General features: G+C 49.9%; 1 protein-coding gene across 1 annotated transcript in view; it reads right to left on the bottom strand.

The window, feature by feature from the left end:
- LOC133359658 (proline-rich protein 12-like) overlaps positions 1 to 22359 on the bottom strand; it is a 55067-nt gene that overhangs the window by 26590 nt on the left and 6118 nt on the right. The window contains exons 2-4 of the mRNA XM_061578141.1: positions 12682 to 12902; positions 11595 to 11683; positions 10658 to 10773 (exon numbers count right to left, since the gene is read on the bottom strand). Of these exons, the coding sequence (XP_061434125.1) occupies positions 10658 to 10773; positions 11595 to 11683; positions 12682 to 12902 (426 nt within the window). The remainder of the gene's footprint in view (positions 1 to 10657; positions 10774 to 11594; positions 11684 to 12681; positions 12903 to 22359) is intronic.

Here is a 22359-nt window from a genome sequence, read left to right as displayed (position 1 = left end):
GATCTCCCATATAGCCTAAACAGGATGTTGGGGGCAAGTGTTGTTAGCGAGAAGCTATGAGGCCTATTTACCTACTCACACTCACTCACCTCCAGACCTACTTACACACCTATAGACATACACACAGACCGACTCACACATCTATATAGCTACTGACACTCCCTCACACACCTATACACCTACTCACACAGGCCTACGCACACACCTATACACCTACTCACACTCACCTATAGACCGTACTCACACACTGATACACCTGCTCACACACCTATAGACCCACCCACACTCACACCTACTCACACACAGACTGACTTACACGCCTATAGACCGACTTACCGTCATTCACTCACCTATACACCTCCTCACACAGTCTCGCACTCACCTATAGACTCACTACACAGACTCGCACTCACCTATAGACTCACACCTACTCACAAAGACCTAGTCACTCACCTATACACCTCCACACACACAGCCTCGCACTCACCTATAGACTTACTCACACACCTATACACATACTTACACTCACACCTCCTCACACACAGACTCACACTCACTCAACCTAAACACCTCCTCACACAGGCTCACCTATAGACCGACACAGACCTACTCACATACGTATAGACCAACTCACACACAGCCTCACACTCATCTATAGACCTTCTTAATACACCTATAGACCGACTCACACACAGACTCAGACTCACACCTCTAGACTCACAGGATCATCAGTGCCTCAGTCCAACTCGAGCCCAAATGAGCGTGGGATCGGATCGCAAGCACGCGCGTGCAACCCTAGACGATATTAATATTCATATCGAAGTTACATCAACGCAATCGATACGCAACACGTTAATGCTATGAATATATCGATTGCTATGAATAATACCGATGTCATGAATATTCATGAGCCTGATGAATATGCATGAGCCTAATGCATATTCACAGAGGCTACTTAACACACAGCCACGTGCTATAAAGCCAGACTTTACATATACCAGTTAAACGCGTTATGATTATAAAGAATACTTATTAACGCCGAGCACACCATGTAATTGGAATATAATTATAATAATTAACGATAATTACACGTTTATAGATATACACACGGATACTCCACAACATTAACGAGGTTATGCGTGGTGTTTAAACCAGTAGTGGAGAGACCATGACTGCTGATGGTGTTGCTGCTGATACTGATGGTGCTGATGATACTGACACTGCTGATGATACTGTTGCTAAATGATGATACCGCTGCTGATGTTGCTGATGATACTGCTGATGCTAATGAGACTGTTCCTGATGTTGTTGCTTGCTGATGATGCTGATGCTTTTGCGTTATGCTGCTGATAATGCTGATATTGCTAATGATTATGATGCAAGTGTTGCTGGTGATACTGATGATTTATTGATACTGATGATACAGATGATGCTATTGCTAATCCTGCTGATACCGATGATGCTAATGAGACTGACACTGACGATACTGTCGTTGATACTGATGCTCAACTAAAACTGGTGATTCTGCTGATGGTATTGCTGATACTGATTATACTGCTGTCGATGATACCGCTGATGGTTCTGATGCTATCGCTGATACTGATGATGATCTGATGAGACTATCGCTGATACTGATTATTATGATGCTGCTGATGGTATTTAGATACTGACGATACTGCTGTTGATGCTATCGCCGATATTGATGAGACTATCGCTGATTCTGATGACTATGATACTGATGATGCTAAATTGAAACTGATGATTCTGATTTTTCTGATGCTATTGCTGATACTGACGATTCTGCTGCTATTGCTGATGATACCGCTGATGCTGATGATACTGAGACCGATACTGATGATGATTCTGATACAATTGCTGCTGATAACACGAATGACAGATTATTATATTTAAATCTCACTTTTAATAAATTATCTCCCCCCTCTCTCTCTCTCCTCTCTCACCAAACACAAATCACATCCAAAAACGAGAATTGTAACAACAACAAATTATAACAAAAATATAAAATAAAGATTATAAAGTCTCTGTTCGTTGAAGGCGATCGGTGGTGGTGGTGAGAGTCCCAGGGCCACCACCCCCCTCCACGCTCCTCGCTCCGCCGGGGGAGGCGCCTCTTCACGGGCAGGAAGTTCAGGAAAGAGCCGCGCGGTCTGACGGAGGTGTAGGCCCAAATTCACGGTAGCCTCTCCACTCCGAGGTCTTCTTCTTCTCCTCCTCGTGTCTCAATGTCTCTCTGTCTCACTGTCTCTGTGTCTCTGTCTCTCTGCCCGTGTCTCTCTGTCTCTCTGTCCCTGTCTCTCTCACTGTCTCTCTCGCTCGATCTGTCCCCGTCTCTCTATCTCTCGTCACTGTATAATAATTTTCTGTCTCAACGATTTTGCATTAAAATCTCTCTCCTCTCATCTCTCCTCTCTCATCTCTCTTCTCTCTTCCCTCTCCTCTTACTCCACTGCCTGGCGCTGATTTTCGCAATGAATGCGTCTCTCTCCCTCCCTCTCCCTCCCTCACATCCACCACCCCCCACTCTCTCTCACTCACAATCTCCTCTCTCTCTCAATTCCTCCCCCCCACCTCCCTCATTCCCTCTATCCCCCTCCCTCCCACTCCCCTATCTTAATCTATTCTAGATTTGAAGCTTTCGTGACTGCAAGGATTCATACTCTTCGGTTTTTTCGGTAAAGTCAAGTAGGTAAAAATTAAGTAATAAAAATTAAAAAATATATAATAGAAATACAATAATATTATTGTTTAAAATAATAATAGAAATAAAATATTATTATTATTTGTATTATTTAAAATAATAATATTAATAAAATAATAGTAGTATTTTTATTATGTTTTATTATTTTAAAAAATAATATAAATAAAAAAATAGTTGTATATTTTTTTAATTAATTAATATTTTTACCTACGTGACTTTACCGAAAAAAACCTAAGAGTATATCTCAATCTATATTCTCTCTCCCAACCTCTCCCCCTCCCCCTTTTTTTTACGATCAGTGGAAACAAGAAGATGCTCGGTGTAGTTGGCACTTTGCTCTGTTCATAATTTCGTTTTTTTATGCTCTGCTTTATGTAACCCCCCCCCCCGCCACTCTCTTCCTCTCCCTCTCACATCCACTGTCTCTCTCTTTCCCTCTCTTCCCTCTTTTTTTTCTACCGGAGAGTTTTATTTTATTTTTTATAACGTTTCCATTTGTGCATCAGGTATCATAATCATAATCTATTTACTACGATAATGAGCCGATAATGTCTGTGTGTCCCGTGCGTGACGTCACTCCACGTCGACCAGCCCCCTTCATTAATAATCATGAACAGGTTACATCCTCCACATGGACCCCTACCCACCCCTCATTAATAATCATGAGCGGTTGACGTTACTCCGCGTGGAGAACCCCCCCCCCCCCCTCATTACTCCCCCTCTTCCCTCTCTCCCTCCCTCTCCTCTATGGCTCTATCTCAATTTATATTCTCGCTCTCTCTCCCTTTCTCCCAATCTCTCTCCCTCCCCTTGAAGCGTCCCCCCCCTCTCTCTCCCCCCTCTATCTAAATCTATATTCTCTCTCTCCCAACCTCTACCTCCCTCTTCCCCCCACCCTCCTCTCCTCCATCCCTCTCTCCCTCCCTCTATGCTTCCAGTGTTCAGAGGCCTGCTTAAGGCGCAGCTCCGGCTGGAGCACGTGTACCACACACACGTTGGTGATGTGCACGTCTTCTTCGAACGCTGGGGAGCCGGAAAGGCCCTCTGCACCAGCGTGGACGGCACCCTGGTGTTCACCTTCTAAAGCGCTCGCTCGTCACCGTGGCGTGCACGATGACACCACAACCACGTGACTTTTTTCTTTTGTGTTGTGTGCGGTGCTTTCAGCACTACAGCACGTGGATTTGTAACGATATGTAACGTTTGTTTTTCTTTCGTTTGCTGGTGACTGTATTTCATATTGAAATCGCCTCCGGTGCTTTTGCTGCTGGCGGCAATAAAAGTTGTTTAAAAGTCTCTCCCTCCCTCTATCCCCTCTCTCTCCCTCTCTCTATCTAAATCTATATTCATCTTCTTGGTTCTTTCGATAAAGTCACGTAGAAGGGAAATAATAAAATAATAAAAATAAAACATTATAAAATAATTCTCACGACGTTTCGGCCACAACGCAAGCAGCCGTCCTGTTCTTCACCTGAGGACGGCAGCTTGCGTTGTGGCCGAAACGTCGTGAGAATAATTTTCTTATGTTTTATTTTTATTATTTTATTATTTCCCTTCTATACGTGACTTTACCGAAAGAACCAAGAAGATGAATCCTTGCAGTCACGAAAGCTTTAAATCGAAATTTAAATATATATTATCTCTCTCCCTACCTCTCCCTCCCTCTATCCCCTCTCTCTCTCTCCCTCTCTCTATCTAAATCTATATTATCTCTCTCCCTACCTCTCTCTATCCTCTATCCCCTCTCTCTCAATCTGTCCCCCTCCATAGACGCCGCTGGACAGTGTGTGGGGAAGCGGAACGTCATCGCTGCGACCCCCATGAACCGTGGCCACGTGGTCCTCTTCACTAACGTGGAGATGGTGGCGTGTGTCATCGCCACGGGGCTCACCTTCAAGGGGGAGATATTTGTGCGATGCACATCTCTCTCCTCCCCTGCGTGAAAAGTGCTCATCTCCAACGCAAAACTGCCGACCGACAACGAGACCTTGAGCGGTTCGTAAAAGTTGTGTCTCGCATCATTATGCTGCCCTTGCGCTCACGGGATCCAGAAATGGATACACGTCTTGTCGTTTAAGCGACAAACTTTCATGATTTTAAACGGCAACAACACGGAACTCAACGTGAACTTTAAGTACACTTCGGAAGGCTACGCCTACACCGTGTACGTGTCCACCGCGTTGCCACGCTGCTACGTGTGCGGTGGCTTCGGCCATGCCCGTGCAGTTTGCACGGGCAAACCAAAAGTAAAAAACGCACAGCCTGCAACAAACGTCACGCAGCAGCAGCAGCAGCAGCAACAGCGCCAGCAGCAGCAGCCACCATTGCACGAGTGCCAGCTGTTGCAGCAGCAGGACGCTGAGCCGCCCACTAACGACGAGGATGGCGAGGGCTTCACCCTCGTCACCTCGCACAAGCGCAGGGTAAGGCCCGGCCACGGTGGAGGAGGCCAAGCGGCCCCTAACCCTAAGCGTGCGGCCACCGCTGATCACGAGCCCGACCCAAAAGTTGCAGAGCAGGATGAGCAATGCCCCCCCCCGTGAGCGCCATTCCAGACGGCGTTGCGGGGGGTGAATATGAAGAAATGCTCGATGGCGACCCGCCTGAGGACAACACGGTGGGACAAGTGCCGACAACACCCCCACAGCCACCGCCGCACGTCGCCTCAGCATCCTCAGGGCAAGAGGAACCATTAGCCGGTGCGGTGCCTAACGGCGCCTTGCTGCAGAGAGGGAACGAAGGCCGGCTCACCTCACCTGAAGGGAGAGCAAAATAAGCTCCACTACCAGAGGGCAGCCACCCTCTTCCCGATGGGGCCCTGCCATCACCAACGTCAAACGAGGTTTCTGCCGAGTCACAGTTTGACGAGCTGGAGGACTTGGATGACGAGGTGTCGGAGACTGAAGGAGAGGACAACGTGAGTGAGCTCAACTACTCACAAGTCAACAGCGAGTGCGATTACACACCTGGGGACATCCACAACTTCTTCGGGAAAACGTTCAGGCAGCATCAAGTTAGGGTCGGGCCGTTTTCCCTGACCTCACGGCTTTCCTCAAAGCGTCCCAACAAATCTGCCGCAACAGCGACATGTTTGGTTTCTCGACTCAGGAATACTATCACCTAAAAGCGTTCATGCGCAAGGTGTAGAAGGAGCTTACTTCTGCCCAGAAGAAACCCAGCCACCGGCAACTACCGTTAACACTGCCACCACCACACAAATACATGATGGCTTCATCTATTAAGGTTGCTAGTCTGAACTGTAATAGCGCTCGCAGTGACAAGAGGTGGGACCAGATCTGCCGCTTTGTCAGGGAACACAAAACAGATGTGACTCTCCTCCAGGAAACTCACCTCAACACCACTCTGGAGGCCCAACGCCAGCCTTTTCTAGGCAGCTGGGCCTTCTACAGCCATGCCGAGGACAACCTCGCCGGCGTGGCGATTGTGCTCAGTTCGCGGTTTGCACCAGAGAATGTCTCCTTCAAAGAAATCGTCAAAGGTCACTTGATTGCTGTCGAATTCGTCCTGAATAAATCCTACCTCAGGTGCTTTAACGTGTACGTGCCGATCAAGGACCCCGAGAGGAAGCTCTTCTCTGTCACGCTGCGGGATGCACTCGCGACAGATGGCGAGGATGACGCTGCTCACCGTCGTGGGGGGAGATTTCAAATGCACCCTCGACCCAGCTCTCGACCGCAACACCGCCGCTAGCCGACCTCGTGCGGAGACTGGATCTGCATGACGTGTGGTGACTACAGCATCCAGCCCAGCGGCAGTACTCTTGGTGCCGCTGCGGCTCTCAAGGCAGGATAAGCCTTGCCAGGCTCGACCAATTGTACGTCAACGCCAGCAGCGTTAACCTGCTCGGGGACAGTAAAATCGTACCCTCCGGTTTTTCCGATCACCACCTGGTCTCTGTGCTGCTGCAAATTCCCAGAGCGGAGCAGCACAGCGCCTACTGGAGACTAAACGTGCTGCTTGATGACATCAACTTCAGAGAAACCTTCAAAGCATTTTGGGCTCAGTGGCTGCCTGCCAAAGGAAGCTTCAGCTCCCACCAGCTATGGTGGGTCAACACAAAGGCGCAGGTCAGGGCTCTCTGTCAGCAGTTCATGAGCCAGCACGCCGCCGCCAAGAACGAGGTGGTGCGCCAACTGCAGAACGAGCTGCTGGCACTAGAGGCAGAGCTGAGCTCATCCCACGACACGCAGCAGGGTGAGACGCTACTGGAGAAGCAGTGGCTTTTCAGGTCCATCACGGACGAGCAGGCACATCGTGCTTTTGTGTGCAAAAAGATGCAGCACCTGTCGCAGATGGACTCTCCCTCTAAGTCTGTCTTCCGCTTAAACAAAGCACCGGCCAACACCACAAGAATTTCCAGTTTGCGAACCCCAGATGGACAAACAGCAACATCTGAGAGCGAGATCACCAAGACCGCTACGGATTTCTACTCACAACTTTTCGCTGCCAAAACTATACACGACGAGCCTGTCCAGGAGCTACTGGACGGGGGCCCTACCTTAGGACTTCCCGAGCGGGATCGTCTGGACAGCCCCGTCACCCTGCAGGAGCTCCACATCGCTGTGAAAGGGCTCGCAGCTGGTAATTGACGGCCTGGCGGTTGAGTTTATGCGGCCTTCTGGGATGAGCTTGGCCCTCCACTTCTACATTTGTTGATGGAGAGCCTGCAGAAGGGTGAACTCCCACAGAGCTGCAGGAGAGCGGTGGTCTCCCTGCTACCCGGGGGACCTGCGCCTCATCGAGAATTGGCGACCCGTGTCCCTCTTGTGCGCTGACTACAAAATCTTCTCCAAGATGCTGGCAAACCGTCTCAAGACAGTGCTGGGTCAGCTGATCCTGCCGGAACAGTCATATTGCATCCTTGGATGGTGCATATACGACAACATCGGTACGGTCAGAGACATAATCTCTCTTGCAGAAGGATACAACATGGACTTAGGCCTCCTCTTCTTTGATGCGGAGAAGGCCATTTGACAGGGTGCGCCACGAGTACTTAGACAAACTCCTAACATCGCTCGGCTTCGGCCAGGCCTTCATATCGCACGTTAGGCTCCTCTACATGTGCACATCCAGCCTCTTGAAGATAAACCAGCGGCTCGGCGCCCCTTTCCCTGTGACGGGGGGTGGGGGGGGGGGGGGTCAGACAGGGTTGCACCCTCTCGGGGCTGCTGTACACCCTGTCCATTGAGCCACTGCTACGCTACCTGAGACAAACTGTCTGGCCTTAAAGTCCGGGGACCTGAAAACGTGGTTGTCAAGCTCTCGGCTTACGCAGACGACATATGCGTCGTGCTCAACGACGTGCATGGCGTCTCCGTGCTCTGCCAGGCAGTTGCAGTGTAAGAGAAAGCCTCCTCTGCCAGGGTAACTGGGCCAAGTGCGAGGCCCTGTGTTTGGGGTCGCGAGGCGGCGGTCGCTCTGTGCTCCTCCCAGGAGAAGTCAGTTGGCGGGACGATGGAGTCAAGTACCTGGGGGTTTACCTGGGGAAACCACACGTCGCTCTGAACTGGACCAAGCTGGCCGATACAATCGAGGCTAAATTACCTTCATGGGCACGCCTCGCTCCGCAGATGACATTTAGGGGCCGAGTGCTCGTTGCTAACACCCTGGCAGTATCCGTGCTGTGGCACAAGACCAAGCCCCTCCAGGCTCCTGCTTGGCTACTCACCAAAGTCAACCGCTCACTCGCGCACTTCGTCTGGCATGGGAAACACTGGCTCAGGCCGGGCGTTCTCTGCCTGCCAGTGGGCGAGGGTGGCCAGGGTCTGGTGGACGTCACCGCCAGGGTCATGAGTTTCAGGCTCATGGCATTCAGCCTCTTGGACGCGTGGCGGAACTTCGAATGGAGCAGAACGCGCGCGCCCTACGACCTCGTACAGTTCCTAAACGAGCCCTTGTTCTGCAACGGCCTCTTCCAGGGGATCAGAGGAGAGAGGACCCTGGCTCTACGTCTCACATCAGCAGGGCAGCGGACAGTCTTCCACCTCGTGCAAGCCCACCAGCCCAAGTGGAAGACCGCAGCTGAGATCGGCAGCACCGCGGGACTCCGCTCCATGCTCGCTGGGGAGAAGCTGCTGCGGGACGTGCTCTGCACCATGAAGGAGCTGCGCCTGAAGCTGGAGGCGCCGGGGGATGGTGGTGCTAGGGAGGATGTGCCCCACCAGTATTTCCGCTGCCAGCGGCTCAAATCAATGTTTGCCTTTTGGGGAACATCTTCAGGAAACAACAGCAGCTTCATATATGGGGTGCCTTACCTGGCTAACAAGCGCCATGACCTCGCCAACTTCGCCTGTGCTTAGGCGAAGATGGCGGTGTACAGAACGAGGAAAAATATGCTGAAAGGTGACACTGACGGCTGCTCTGTGCTTCCAGTGTTCAAGAGCCTGCTTAAGGCGCAGCTCAGGCTGGAGCACGCATACCACACACATGTCGGTGATGTGCACGTCTTCTTCGAACGCTGGGGAGCTGGAAAAGCCCTCTGTACCAGCGTGGACGGCACCCTCGTGTTCACCTTCTGAAGCGCTCGCTCGTCACCGTGGTGTGCGCGATGACCACCACCACCACCACCACCAACACCACGTGACTTTTATGTCATGTTGTGCGCAGTGCATTTAGCGCCACAGCGCGTGGATTTATAGCGTTTATTTGTTTGCTGGTGACTGTGTATTTCATATCGGAATCGCCTCCAGTGATGTTGCTGCTGGTGGCAATAACGTTGTTTAAAAGTCAAAGGCTTACTCTCTCTATCTCAATCTATATTCTCTCTCTTCCTCTCTCCCAACCTCTCCCTTCCTCCCCCTCTCTCCCTCTCCTTTATCCCCTCTCTCAATCTCTCTCCTTTTTTTTATTACTTCTTTTCTTTCTTTTGTATTCTTTTATTTTCTCTCTCTCTCTCTATCCCGCCACCGCCCCCTCTCTATCTCATCCACACCCTCTCTCAATATCTCTCCTCCCTCTCTCCTCATCTATATCTCAATCTGTATTCTAGCTCTCCCCTTCTCTCCCTTTCTTCAACCTCCCTCCCTCCCTTCTCTCCCCTGTCTCTCTCTCCCTCTCTCACATCCACACACACACTCTCTCTCCCTCAATCTATATTCTCCCTCTATCCTCCTGTCTCTCTCCTACTCACCCAGCCACTCACCCACCCACCCACTCACTCACCCTCCCATCCACTCACCTAACCATTTACCTACCACCCAAACACACAAAGACAAAGCTCCCACGTGTAGCCCAAACGCACCATTGGGGCAAGTGCTGTTAGCGAGCAGCAGCGCCCCGCTGGCTGAGTGGGGGGAGTGGTAGGAAGCACCTCGCCAGACCGCCTTTGTCTCTCTGGAGATGTGTGAACAAGAGCTTTACAGCTTATCGGATTCCTCCATATGAACAAAGGTTATCTGGTTATCATCATATTAGCACGCACAAACATATGCAGCAGGTAACTCGTTTTAGTCTGAGTCGACCTAAATACACACACACACACACGCACGAAGACACAGATCTCCCATATAGACTTAACAGACTTTCGGGGCAAGTGCTGTTAGCGAGTAGCACCTATGAAGCCCGGCACTGTGGCACACGAGGGGGTGGGTGGCCAGCACTACGCCCGGCCGCCTTTGTCTCCCCAGTGGCGATGCTTACTGCACACCGCAGCATGTACTCATTTGAGGCTGAGCCGACCTCGGGGGAGGCCCAGGACCAGTTCAGATAATAGCTATCGCTGGTGGTGGTGGGCGTGAGCAGGTATCGAACTAGGGTCACAGTCGGGTTCGCAGCGCAGCGAGCCCAACTGCGACACCACCGCTCCCCACACAAACGCAGACGCACACACGGTCTTCTATCTCCCATCGCGGCAGCTGGACCTGTGATTGGCAGACGAGTCACGTGGTGGTGGGGTAAAGAGTGGGTATCATGGCTTACTCGTCACGCTGACGGTGGTGGTGATGGTGGTGGTTCCCAGGCTGTTGGATGCTTGGCAGGACAGCGAGCCCGAGTGCAGGCTGCCGGCCCGGGAGATCGTGAGTCGGGAAATCCCTCTACAGGGTAAGGACACAGCTCAGTCCACGCAGGCTACTGGGGCAAGTGCTGGCTTGTTCACTCACTCACCCACCCAACCAGCCACTCAATCACCCACCCACTCATACACTCACCCACCCACTTACTCCTTACTCACCCACCCACCCAGCTACTCGCCCCCCCCCCACTCACTCAATCACTTACCCACCCACTCATCTACTCACCCACCACCCACTCACTCACTTACCCACTCACTCACTCAACAACCCACACACCCACACACTCACCCACTCACCCACTCACCCACCACGCACTCACTCAACCACTCAACCACTCACCCACTCACTCACCCACTCACCCACCACCCACTCACTCACCCACACACCCACACATCCACCCACTCACCCACTCACCCACCACCCACTCACCCACTCACTCACCCACTCACTCACTCAACCACTCACCCATTCACTCACCCACTCACCCACCACCCACTCACTCACTTACCCACTCACCCACCACTCATTCACTCACCCACTCACTCACCCACTCACCCACTCACTCACTCACTCACCCACCACCCACTCACCCACTCACTCAACCACTCACTCACTTACCCACTCACCCACCACGCACTCACTCACTCACTCACCCACTCACTCATCCACTCACTCAACCACTCACCCACTCACTCACCAACTCACTCACTCACTCACCCACACACCCACCCACCCACTCACCCACCACCCACTCACCCACTCACTCACTCAACCACTCACCCACTCACTCACCCACTCACCCACCACCCACTCACTCACCCACCACTCGCCCACCCACTCACTTCTTGGTGTTGATCCGCACTCCCTTCCCCTTCTTCAGGCGCACCCCGTTCAGGAGCCACATGTACTCGGGGCTTCCAGATGCCTGGCACTGACACGGAGACACAGGCACAGATACAGTTTCCCCATGTAGCCCATGCAGGCTGTAGGGACAAGTGCATTTATAAACCTGCATTGTATGTACGTATGTATGCATGTTGAACCTTTGTCGCACCTTATGTAGCCACTCGTGCTAATCGGAGGCAGTGTATAGCAGTGGAGTGTATAGTAGTGTAGTGTATAGTGTAGTGTATAGTAGTGTAATGTAGGGTATAGTAGTGTGTTATGTTGAACTTCTTCAAACCGTACGTAGCCCACCGTGATAATCGTAGTTGCGGGGGAATGATAACAAACTGAACACAACAACAACAAACAGATCTACAAATTGAGATTATTTAGATTATTATGCTGCCATACATTTCCACGTGATGATAATATCACGTGTAAATGTGATATTAACTCGAACTTGCTTGAGTTGCTATCATTTGTGATGGCCAGGTGGTCGCTTCTGAAAGAAGAGCTACACAGCTCAGTGGGGGGGGGGGGGGGGGGGGGGTGCGGGGGCTTACACCTGGTGAGATGAAAACATTTTATGGTTTATCTTTTAGTGGTCACAACAACAACACGTGTTCCTGAAGAAGGCGCGTGTGCCCGAAACGTCTGCTCACCTTGAGCACCAAATAAAGATAACAACAAAATTCCCCATGTAGCCTGTTAACAGACTGTTGGGTCAAGTGCTGTTAGTAGCGAGTAGCAGCACCCTTTGAAGGCCGGCATTGTGGCACACACAGAGGGGGTGGGTGGCCAACGCCACGCCCCGGCCACCTTTGTCTCCCCCAGTGGCGATGTTCACGACAAACCACAGCACCAGGGAACTCATTTGAGGCTGAGTCGACCTCGGGGGAGGAGGCTCAGGTCCGGTCAGATCATCGCTGTCACCAGTATTGGTGGCCGTGAGCGGGAATTGAACTCGGGTAATAACAACAACAGCAGCAGCAGCAGAACCACGTGGTCCTGAAAAAGGCCCCTGGTCCCGAAACGTCCGCCCACCTTGAGCACCACCTTCTCGCCCTCCAGCACGGCCACCAGGGGCCGCCACTTCGCTCGCATGGCCGGGGCCGAGGTGGGCGGTCCCGTGGGGGACACCTCGGAGACCACCCCCACCTCCCCCGTCTTCTTCCTCTTCTGTTTCTTGTTGTTCTCGTTGTTGTTATTGTTGTTGCCTCGACCCCCCTTCCCCCCCGGCTTCTTGCGACCGCCTTTGTCTTCCTCTGATGGGGGAGGTGGGTTGGCGGGGGGGGGGGAGGGGGAGGAAGGGAGAAAGGAGTCAGAGGAGAGAGAGATGGGATCACCCACTCATTCACGCACTCATTCACGCACTCATTCACCAACTCACTCACTCATTCATCCACTCACTCATTCACTCACTTACTCATTCAATCACCCACTCAATCACTCATTCACCCACTCACTCACTCACTCACCCAATCACTCACTCATGCACCCACTCAGTCATTCACCCACTCACTCATTTACCCACTCACTCATTCACCAACCTATCCACGTACTTACCCACCCAGTCCCTGAACCACCCAATCATTCACGAACCCATTCATTCACTCACCCGCTCACTCAAGCAAACCACTCACCCACTCACCTACGCATTCATTAATTCACCCACTCACTAAACCACTCACTCATTCACCAACCCATCCACTCACTCACTTACGCAAGCACTCACGTATTCACCCACTTATTCACCCACTCACTCACCCACTAATTCACACACTCATTCGCCCACTCATTCACCCTCCCACTCATCCACTCACTCAATCATTTAACCACTCACTCATTCACCCACTCACTCACCTATTCACTCCTCCACTCACCTGTCCACCCACCTACTCATCCAAGTTCGTAGTACAGCACACAAAGCACTCCACGACCGCTCCCCACTCTATCACCCACTCAACAACAACAGCCGTCATTCACCACTGTCGGTGACATCACCACGGTACTTGTGTCAGGCTAGGTGCACTCCGAGGCCACGTGAAGTGGTCCTAGGGGCCATGGGTTGACTAAATGAGATAAACTAAAAATAAAAAAAGTTGTTAATTTATCAGGTACAGGCCCCACTAACCTGTGTAGCTCAACAAAGTGGATAATCATTTAGAAATGTATATCAACCAAATACTATAAACGCTTGCCATTGATTCTAAACGTGGAGGGACAAACTGGAGGACCCGGAGAAAAAGCCACGTGGCAACAGGGATAGAAAGAGAGACGCAAACTCCAAATATATAGCAGGCGTCAGGGTCGGAATCGAGCTCACGACCATCTGTATACCAGGTGAGGTAATAAATATCTCGCCACCATGGCGCCCCGATAACAACTTGCATAATTGTATCTGCCCGGCACTCCGCTCGTTGTTGTGTCACTCCTCTGCCCTCCACTGTTGCTGGAGGGCTCTTGCCTCCGACTGCCCAGTAGCTTCCTTCACGAGGCTCCTCTACAGAGGCTGATTTTAACACCGCTGGTACCAGTCATCGGCAAGTCCGCTCAGCTCCACATCCTCTTAGACCACATCACTCCATCTCTTCACTAGCCTGTGCCGCGCTCGTTTAGCACCCTCTATTCGGCCAAACCGAAGCTGCTTGGGAATGCGTTGGCTGGGCATGCGGGCTACATGACCCAGCCAACGCAGCCTTGCCTGCCGGGGGAGCTCACTGATGGGAATGTGTCCAGGGCTCAAAAAATCTAGCCTGGTTTCAACCAGGATTGTAGGCGCAGATGTTCCATTAGAAGGGTCCACGTTTCGCAAACATCGAGAAGGGTGGGTATAAGTTTGGCTGAGAAGACATGACGCTTCATGTGGAGCGACAGACCTGGTAGCTTCTATACAGCGCTACGCTGCTGATGAGAATATAATGCCGCTCGACTGATTCAGAGTGAGACCTCACCTGCCAAAACGGAGTTGGTCATAAGCACACTGCCCAGGTACAGAAACTTCTCTGCTCTCTCCACAACTGCGCCATCACTCATGGGGAGTCCACGCAAGCACCACGGGGAGAGTGAACATACAAACCCCAAATATACAGCAGCAGCAGGCAATGTCTGGATCGGGACCGAACCCACGACCTCGTGCATATCAGGCGAGGAATATAACATCCCCTCGCGACTAGCGGCGCCCCAAATGTAAGTTTTTAATGAAGTTAATGTAACTGATGTAAGTTAACGTAACTTGATCATAGTTTACGTTTTAGTTAAGTTAATGTAACTAATGTACGTTATATTCTTCACGTAGAAGGGAAATAATAAAATTATAAAAATATTAAACAATAAAATTGTATTTCCCTTCTACGTGACTTTACCGAAAGAACCAAGAATATGAATCTCTGCAGTCACGAAAGGTTTAAATAAAAATGTAATGTAAGTTAATGAAACTCAACATTTAACTTAAAAACGTACACGCCACCACGACCTGATCCATTTAAAACGTAGCTACAATAAGCCGCCCATTATTAAAGTACTGAGTCAATCAATCGGACGACGTTATATTCACAACGTGCTCAGTAATTAACGAAATAAAAATGTAGATAATTTTACTCGCAAATTTTACGATTGCAATGTAATTCACGTTTAACGTCTACGTGCACCCTGGGGACTAGGGCCTATGCGAGGGGCAGACGTCTGAGGCCTAGGCCTCGAGTTCACGCCGTGAGAAGGGCGACATAAAAAAGCTGCGAGCAAACAACAGACATTATACATGCATAATGTCTGTTGATTACCCTTTGAATAACCAAAATCTGTCAAACCATACGGTTTACCCCATATTATCGTACATGGAAATTGAGCTTTCAGGTCCAAACGGCGTACAGCCGATTCAATATGGGCAAAAACATATATAAGAAAAAATGTGCCTATTTGTTTGTGTTCCTCCCTTGTGATGGGACTTTGTAGATGTATAAGGACATGGCTTGACCAATACGGTCTGAATTGGTCTGTAGGCACTGATAAAGGTATGACAGGTATGATTAACCCAAACGGTATTGGACACCCATTATAATTTATATGAACACATTAACCCCCCTCTGACCTTCGCACCTGATTGTCTCACGAGTGACGACATCACAATTACTCCAGCCCGTGTCTATTTAAGACCGAAACAGGAGGAGGATTTAAATTTCGATTTAAAGCTTTCGTGACTGCAGGGATTCATCTTCTTGGTTCTTTCGGTAAAGTCACGTAGAATGGAAATAAAACTAAAACATAATAAAATAATTCTCACGACGTTTCGGCCACAACGCAACCAGCCGTCCTCAGGTGAAGAACAGGTCTGTCGAGAAGACAGAGTCGAAACGTCGTGAGAATTATTTGATGATTTTTTATTTTTATTATTTTATTATTTCCATTCTACGTGTTCTTTACCGAAAGAACCAAGAAGAGGAGGAGGGTTTCTCCACAACTTCGTGGCTGTTGCCTGATGATGCTGCTGGTTGTAATTACTGGTGAACATCATGGCTACTCCAATTAAAAATGTTGCAGCGGGTTTACTCTCCAACACACAACAACCGGTTTAGTGCTGAACTAGTAACTAATTGGCACGATTTGTTTACGTGATAAACCAGCTGACTAATTGGCTGTGTCGGGCAGTGGCGGGTTTAACGACGCATTCATATTTACGCGATCTAACCCCAAAAAAGCTCATCTATTAGACATATAACGACGGATGCTTGACGTCTTAATTCGCTGTTGTAGACTAAGTTAAACGTAATAAAGAGTTTTGTACATTTTTTTGTACGTTTAGGTTAGATCGCGCAGAATATAAATTATGTGTCGTCGCTAAACCCACCACCATTCAATTCGTTAAGGGGTTTGCGTCACGTAAAACAAAGCGTAGCCAATTATTTTAATAGTCATAATAATAATCATGTTAATTATTCCAGGTATATCGCGGCTTTTCATCAAGAATCTAGTACAGAATACATCAGCAGCAAATACTTGGCATGAAAAATGATCTTCTATATAAATAAAGACCTTGGTCTCAGACATCTCTAGGGTACTACCCGGCCGGGTACGGGTACCTGTTTGCGACCCTGGTGCGGCCGGGTACGGGTACGGGTAAGGAATTAAAACCCGTTTGCGACCTCTGGTGCGGGGCCTGTAGAAAATGTTATGAAGGGGCCCTAAATAAATAAACACAAATATTAAAACACAATTTTTTACTTGCACAGTAAAATAATTGTATTTTTTCATTTGCTATACAGCCAGTTAATAGGACAAATCGCTAACTTTAAACACCCAGTCGTTCATAACAGTTGAAGGCGGTATAGTACTATAGTAATAGAGCAAGTGCAGAATCACTGAACCGGAATTGATAGCTTGAAAGCATTTAGTGCCGGGCCCTTGAAAGTGCGGGGCCCGTAGCATATGTAGCTACTTTTGCTACTGGGATCATCTGGCACTGCCGGCGATGAGCCCAGAACTGTGGAGAAATCCTCCTCCTGTGTCGATTTTAAATAGACGGTGGGGAGAGTTAAAGGTGATTGTCATCACGAGTGGGCCAATCAACGTGCGAAGACCACACAGAGGGCTTGATGTAGTCATAGACGTCACAATGCTTCTACTTCAGCACGAAACTGGTTGTTGTGTGTGTGTGTGTTGGAGAGTTATACCCACATCACAATATTTACAATTCGAGTATAACACGTGGGCTTTTGCGACCAATATCATCCATAATACAGGTTTTTTGGGTTAGATCGCGGAAATATAGAAATGTGTCGTTAAACCCGCCACCACCCGACACAGCCAATTGGTAAGGTTTGTCACGTAAACAGAACGCGCTAATTCATTACTAGTCCAGCACACCGGTGTGTTGTAGAATGCTGTGGTTTGTGCTGTACTAGTAATGAATTGACACGTTCTGTTTACGTGACAAACCTTACTAATTGGCTATGTCGGGTGGTGTCGGGTTTAACGACATTTATATATTTACGCGATCTAACCCCTAAAACCTCCTGTATTATGGACAATTCGAGTAACAGTGACAGTTATGCTGGTGATTACAACAACCAGCCTCCTCTGGCGATGAGCCCAGAGTTGTCAATCATTCCTTCGTCCTGTGTTTTGGTCTTAAATAGACGTTGGGGAGTATTAAGGAGAGTTAAAGGTGATTGTCATCGCTAGTGGGCCTATCAAGCAAGGTTCGAAGACCACAGAGAGAGAGAGGGAAGAGAGGGCTTAATGTAGTCCTATACGTTGCAATGGATCATGTTGCTATTTCGGCACTAAACCGGTTGTGTGTGCGTGTGTTGGAAAGTTAAACCCACAACCCAACATTTACAATTCGAGTAACTGTGACCGTTTCGCTGGTTATTACAACAAAGGCAACCAGCTTTATCATGACGATTAGCCAGAATTTATCACACGGCGTTCAACGTAACTGATTTTTACTTTATTTTTACCAGGTGTAAGGTCCCACTGAGCTATGTAGCTCTTTAACAGAAGCCCTGATCTGGCTATCACAAATTATATCTCAACGAAGTAGCTGATATCAGCATCATCACGTGGACATTTATAGTAGCAGATGAACGCTCTAAACGCGTGACGTTGATTCTAAATATGCAGCAGGCGTCAGAGTCGGCATCGAACCCACGAACTCCTGCATACCAGGCGAGGTAGTTTATATCTCGCCACCGTCGCGCCCAAATGCACCCACATTCACAACCACCACACACACACACCACCCTACAAACACACAAAAAGACAAATACAAAGATCCCACGTGCAGCCTTTAACAGACTGTAGGGGCAAGTGCTGTTTGCGAGCACCTATGAAGGCCGGAATGGTACACGAGGGAGTGGGTGGCCAGCACCACGCCCGACCGCCTTTGTCTCCCCAGTGACGATGTTTACTGCACACCACACCAGGTACTCATTTGAGGCTGAGTCGACCTAGGGGAGGCCCAGGTCCGGTTCAAATAATCGTCACTGGTGTTGGCCGTGAGCGGAATCGAATCTGGGTCGCCGGATTTGTAGCGCAGCGTAGCGCTAACCGCTACACGACCGCACACAGACACACACACAGAGACACACACGTGTGCAAAGATAAAGATCCCCGGAGTAGAATTAACAGACTGTTGGGGCAAGTGCTGTTAGCGAGTAGCAGCACCTGTGAAGGCCGGCACGGCCCACAAAGGGGTGGATGGGAACGAATGCTTAATATCTTAATTTGTTCATCTTCTGCTTGTCGTATGGCTGCTGATGTAGATGCAGATCAACAACTAACATCGTCACATTCAGGTTGGTCAGGCCAAACAATCGCACGAGGAGTAGCGGACTAGTGTATCATCATCGCTGTGATGTCTCCATTAGTCTATGGGTCTCTATGAGTTCATGGATCTCTATGGGTCTCTGAGCCTGGGTCCACAAGAGTATCTCGGTCTGAGTCTCTATGTATATCTGTGGGTCTCTCTGTGGGTACCTAAGAATCTCTATGAGGTATCTATGGGTCTCTGAGTCTCTGAGTTTCTGAGTCTCTGTGAGTCTCTATGGGTCTCTGAGTCTCTATGGGTCTCTGAGTATCTGTGCGTATCTATGGGTCTCTGAACCTCTGTGCGTCTCTATGGGTCTCTGAGTCTCTGTGCGTATCTATGGATCTCTGAGTCCCTGTGCGTCTCTACGAGTCTGGATTTCTATGGGTATCTCTAAGTCTCTTCTTCTCGTACGGCTGCTGATGTAGATGGCAGAGCAGTAGCGGAGTCGTGAATCATCATAATCTCCTCCTTCGTATTTGTGGATCGGGGCATTGCTTCGTCATACATTGTACGGTCTATGTTCTGGACAAACCACAGTCACACCACCACTGCTCTTTTTAACGTTTCCATGTGTGCATCATTAGGGTATCTTCCGCTATCTGTTGTTGATGCTGCCACGGTTTGTGCAGAAGGATGACGCGGGTTAGGGTGGACCCATACACACACACACTCACATACATTCATATTCCCACACGCGCAGCTACGTGAAAGCAATCACTCGCCCACTCACTCACTAACCCACTCATAGACACACTCACTCACTCACTCACCCACTAACTTACTCATCAACCCACTCACCCAGTCATTCAAACACTCACACACACATCCACTCACTTACTAACTCACCCACTTACTCACCCAATAACTCACCCACTAACTCACTCACCAACCCACTCACACACCCACTCGATCACCCACTTATTCACCAGCTCACACAACCACTCACCCACTCAACTTCCCACTTACGCACTCAATTACCCACTCACATGCTCACTCACCAACTCACTCACCTAGTCACCCCTTGACTTCCCCACTAAATCCCCAACTCATTCACCCACTCACATACTCACCCGTTCACTCTTTCACCCATTCACACACTAACTCACTCACCAACTCACTCACCCACCCACCAAGTCACCCACTCATTCATCCACTTACCCAACCACACACTCACCTGCCCACTCACCCATTATCTAATTTCACCGACTCACCCACTCACCAACCCACTCATTCACGCACTCAACCACTCACTCACTAACCCACTCACCCGCGCACTCCCTCACTCGTTCACCCACTCACACACACATTCACGCACTCACCCACTCACTCGTCCACTCACCCACTCACTCACACACTGACCCAATTACTCACTCATAGACGCACTCACCCAATCATTTACCTATCCACCCACTTACCAACCCACTCCCCCACTCACGAACTCACTAACGTACCCAGTCACACAATCATCCACCTACACACTCTCCCACCCACACACTCTCCCACCCACCCACCCACTCATCCACTCACTCACCAACCCATCCACCCATTCACCCACTTAAAACCACTCACCCACCCACCTACTCATCCACATACTCACTCAACCACGCAATAACCCAATCACCTACTCACACACACACCCACTCACCCATTCATCCACTCACTCAGACTTAGTGTAAAGTGACCAATCTCTCGAACCCTGAGAGAATATCAGAATATTTCACATCACTTGGTGGGTAGACACCTTCTTAGTGAATATACCGTGAACGCACCATTATGATCCACCAGGTGGCGAGAGAGTGTTAATCACTGAGGCTCTACAAGCCAAAGTGATTAATACAAGCCTATGGGAGCCTCGGTCTGGCACTTTGGGTCTCGGTGATTAGCACTGAACCCTATGGTAGCCTTAGTCTGGTTCAGTGATCCTCAGTCATTAACACTGGACCCTGCTGATACCTTAGTATGGATCTGTGAGTCCCAGTGATAAACACTGAACCCTATGCGATGCTTGGTCTGGCTATGTGAGCCTCAGTGAATAACACTGAACCCTATGAGTGATTCAAAAGGGTAGGGGATGGTGGTTTGACTAGATCCACCCCTTCTCGGCTGCCTTTGTCTCCCCACAAAAGACAGATTCACCTCCTAGCCTTCCACAGAGATAGGGTGGTTGGTGGTAGTGATAGAGGTATCGATAGTTGTAGGGGTAGTTCTGGGGGGAGTGTTAGTAGTCGTTGCGGTGGTGGTAGGGGTAGTTGGTAGTGTTAGGGGTAGAGTGGTGGGGGTAGAGTGGTAGGGGTTGAGTGGTGGGGGTAGAGGGGTAGGGGTAGAGGGGTAGAGGTAGAGTGGTAGGGGTAGAGTGGTAGAGGTAGAGTGGTAGGGGTTGAGTGGTAGGGGTAGAGTGGTAAGGGTAGAGTGGTAGGGGTAGAGTGGTAGGCATAGAGTGGTAGTAGGGGTAGAGTGGTATGGGTAGAGTGGTATGGGTAGAGTGGTAGGGGTAGAGTGGTAGAGGTAGAGTTGTAGGGGTAAAGTGGTAGGGGTAGAGTTATAGGGGTAGACTGGTCAGGCTAGAGTGGTAGGGGTAGAGTGGTAGTGGTAGAGTGGTAGGGGTAGAGTGGTAGGGGTAGAGTGGTACGGGTAGAGTGGTAGGGGTAGGGTGGTAGGCATAGTGTGGTAGGCATAGAGTGGTAGTAGGGGTAGAGTGGTATGGGTAGAGTGGTAGGGGTAGAGTGGTAGGGGTAGAGTGGTAGGGGTAGAGTAGTAGGGGTAGAGTGGTAGAGGTAGAGTGGTAGGGGTAGAGTGGCAGGGGTAGAGTGGTAGGGGTAGAGTGGTAAAGGTAGAGTTGTAGGGGTAAAGTGGTAGGGGTAGAGTTATAGGGGTAGACTGGTCAGGCTAGAGTGGTAGGGGTAGAGTGGTAGTGGTAGAGTGGTAGGGGTAGAGTGGTAGGGGTAGAGTGGTACGGGTAGAGTGGTAGGGGTAGGGTGGTAGGCATAGAGTGGTAGGCATAGTGTGGTAGGCATAGAGTGGTAGTAGGGGTAGAGTGGTATGGGTAGAGTGGTAGGGGTAGATTGGTAGGGGTAGAGTGGTAGGGGTAGAGTAGTAGGGGTAGAGTGGTAGAGGTAGAGTGGTAGGGGTAGAGTGGCAGAGGTAGAGTGGTAGGGGTAGAGTGGTAGGGGTAGAGTGGTAGGTGTAGAGTGGTAAGGGTAGAGTGGTAGGGGTAGAGTGGTAGGGTTAGACTGGTAGAGGTAGAGTGGCAGGGGTAGAGTGATAGGGGTAGAGTGGTAGGGGTAGAGTGGTAGGGTAGAGTGGTAGGGGTAGAGTGGTAGGGGTAGAGTGGTAGGGGTAGAGTGGTACGGGTAGAGTGGTAGGGGTAGATTGGTAGGCATAGAGTGGTAGGCATAGAGTGGTAGGCATAGAGT

Source organism: Lethenteron reissneri, chromosome 65, assembly GCF_015708825.2.
Source record: "Lethenteron reissneri isolate LAM-NWPU_2019-01 chromosome 65, ASM1570882v1, whole genome shotgun sequence".
In the NCBI taxonomy this organism is placed as follows: domain Eukaryota; kingdom Metazoa; phylum Chordata; class Hyperoartia; order Petromyzontiformes; family Petromyzontidae; genus Lethenteron; species Lethenteron reissneri.
The sequence above is the reverse complement of the archived record's forward strand: the minus strand, read 5'-3'. Positions and strand labels throughout refer to the sequence as shown.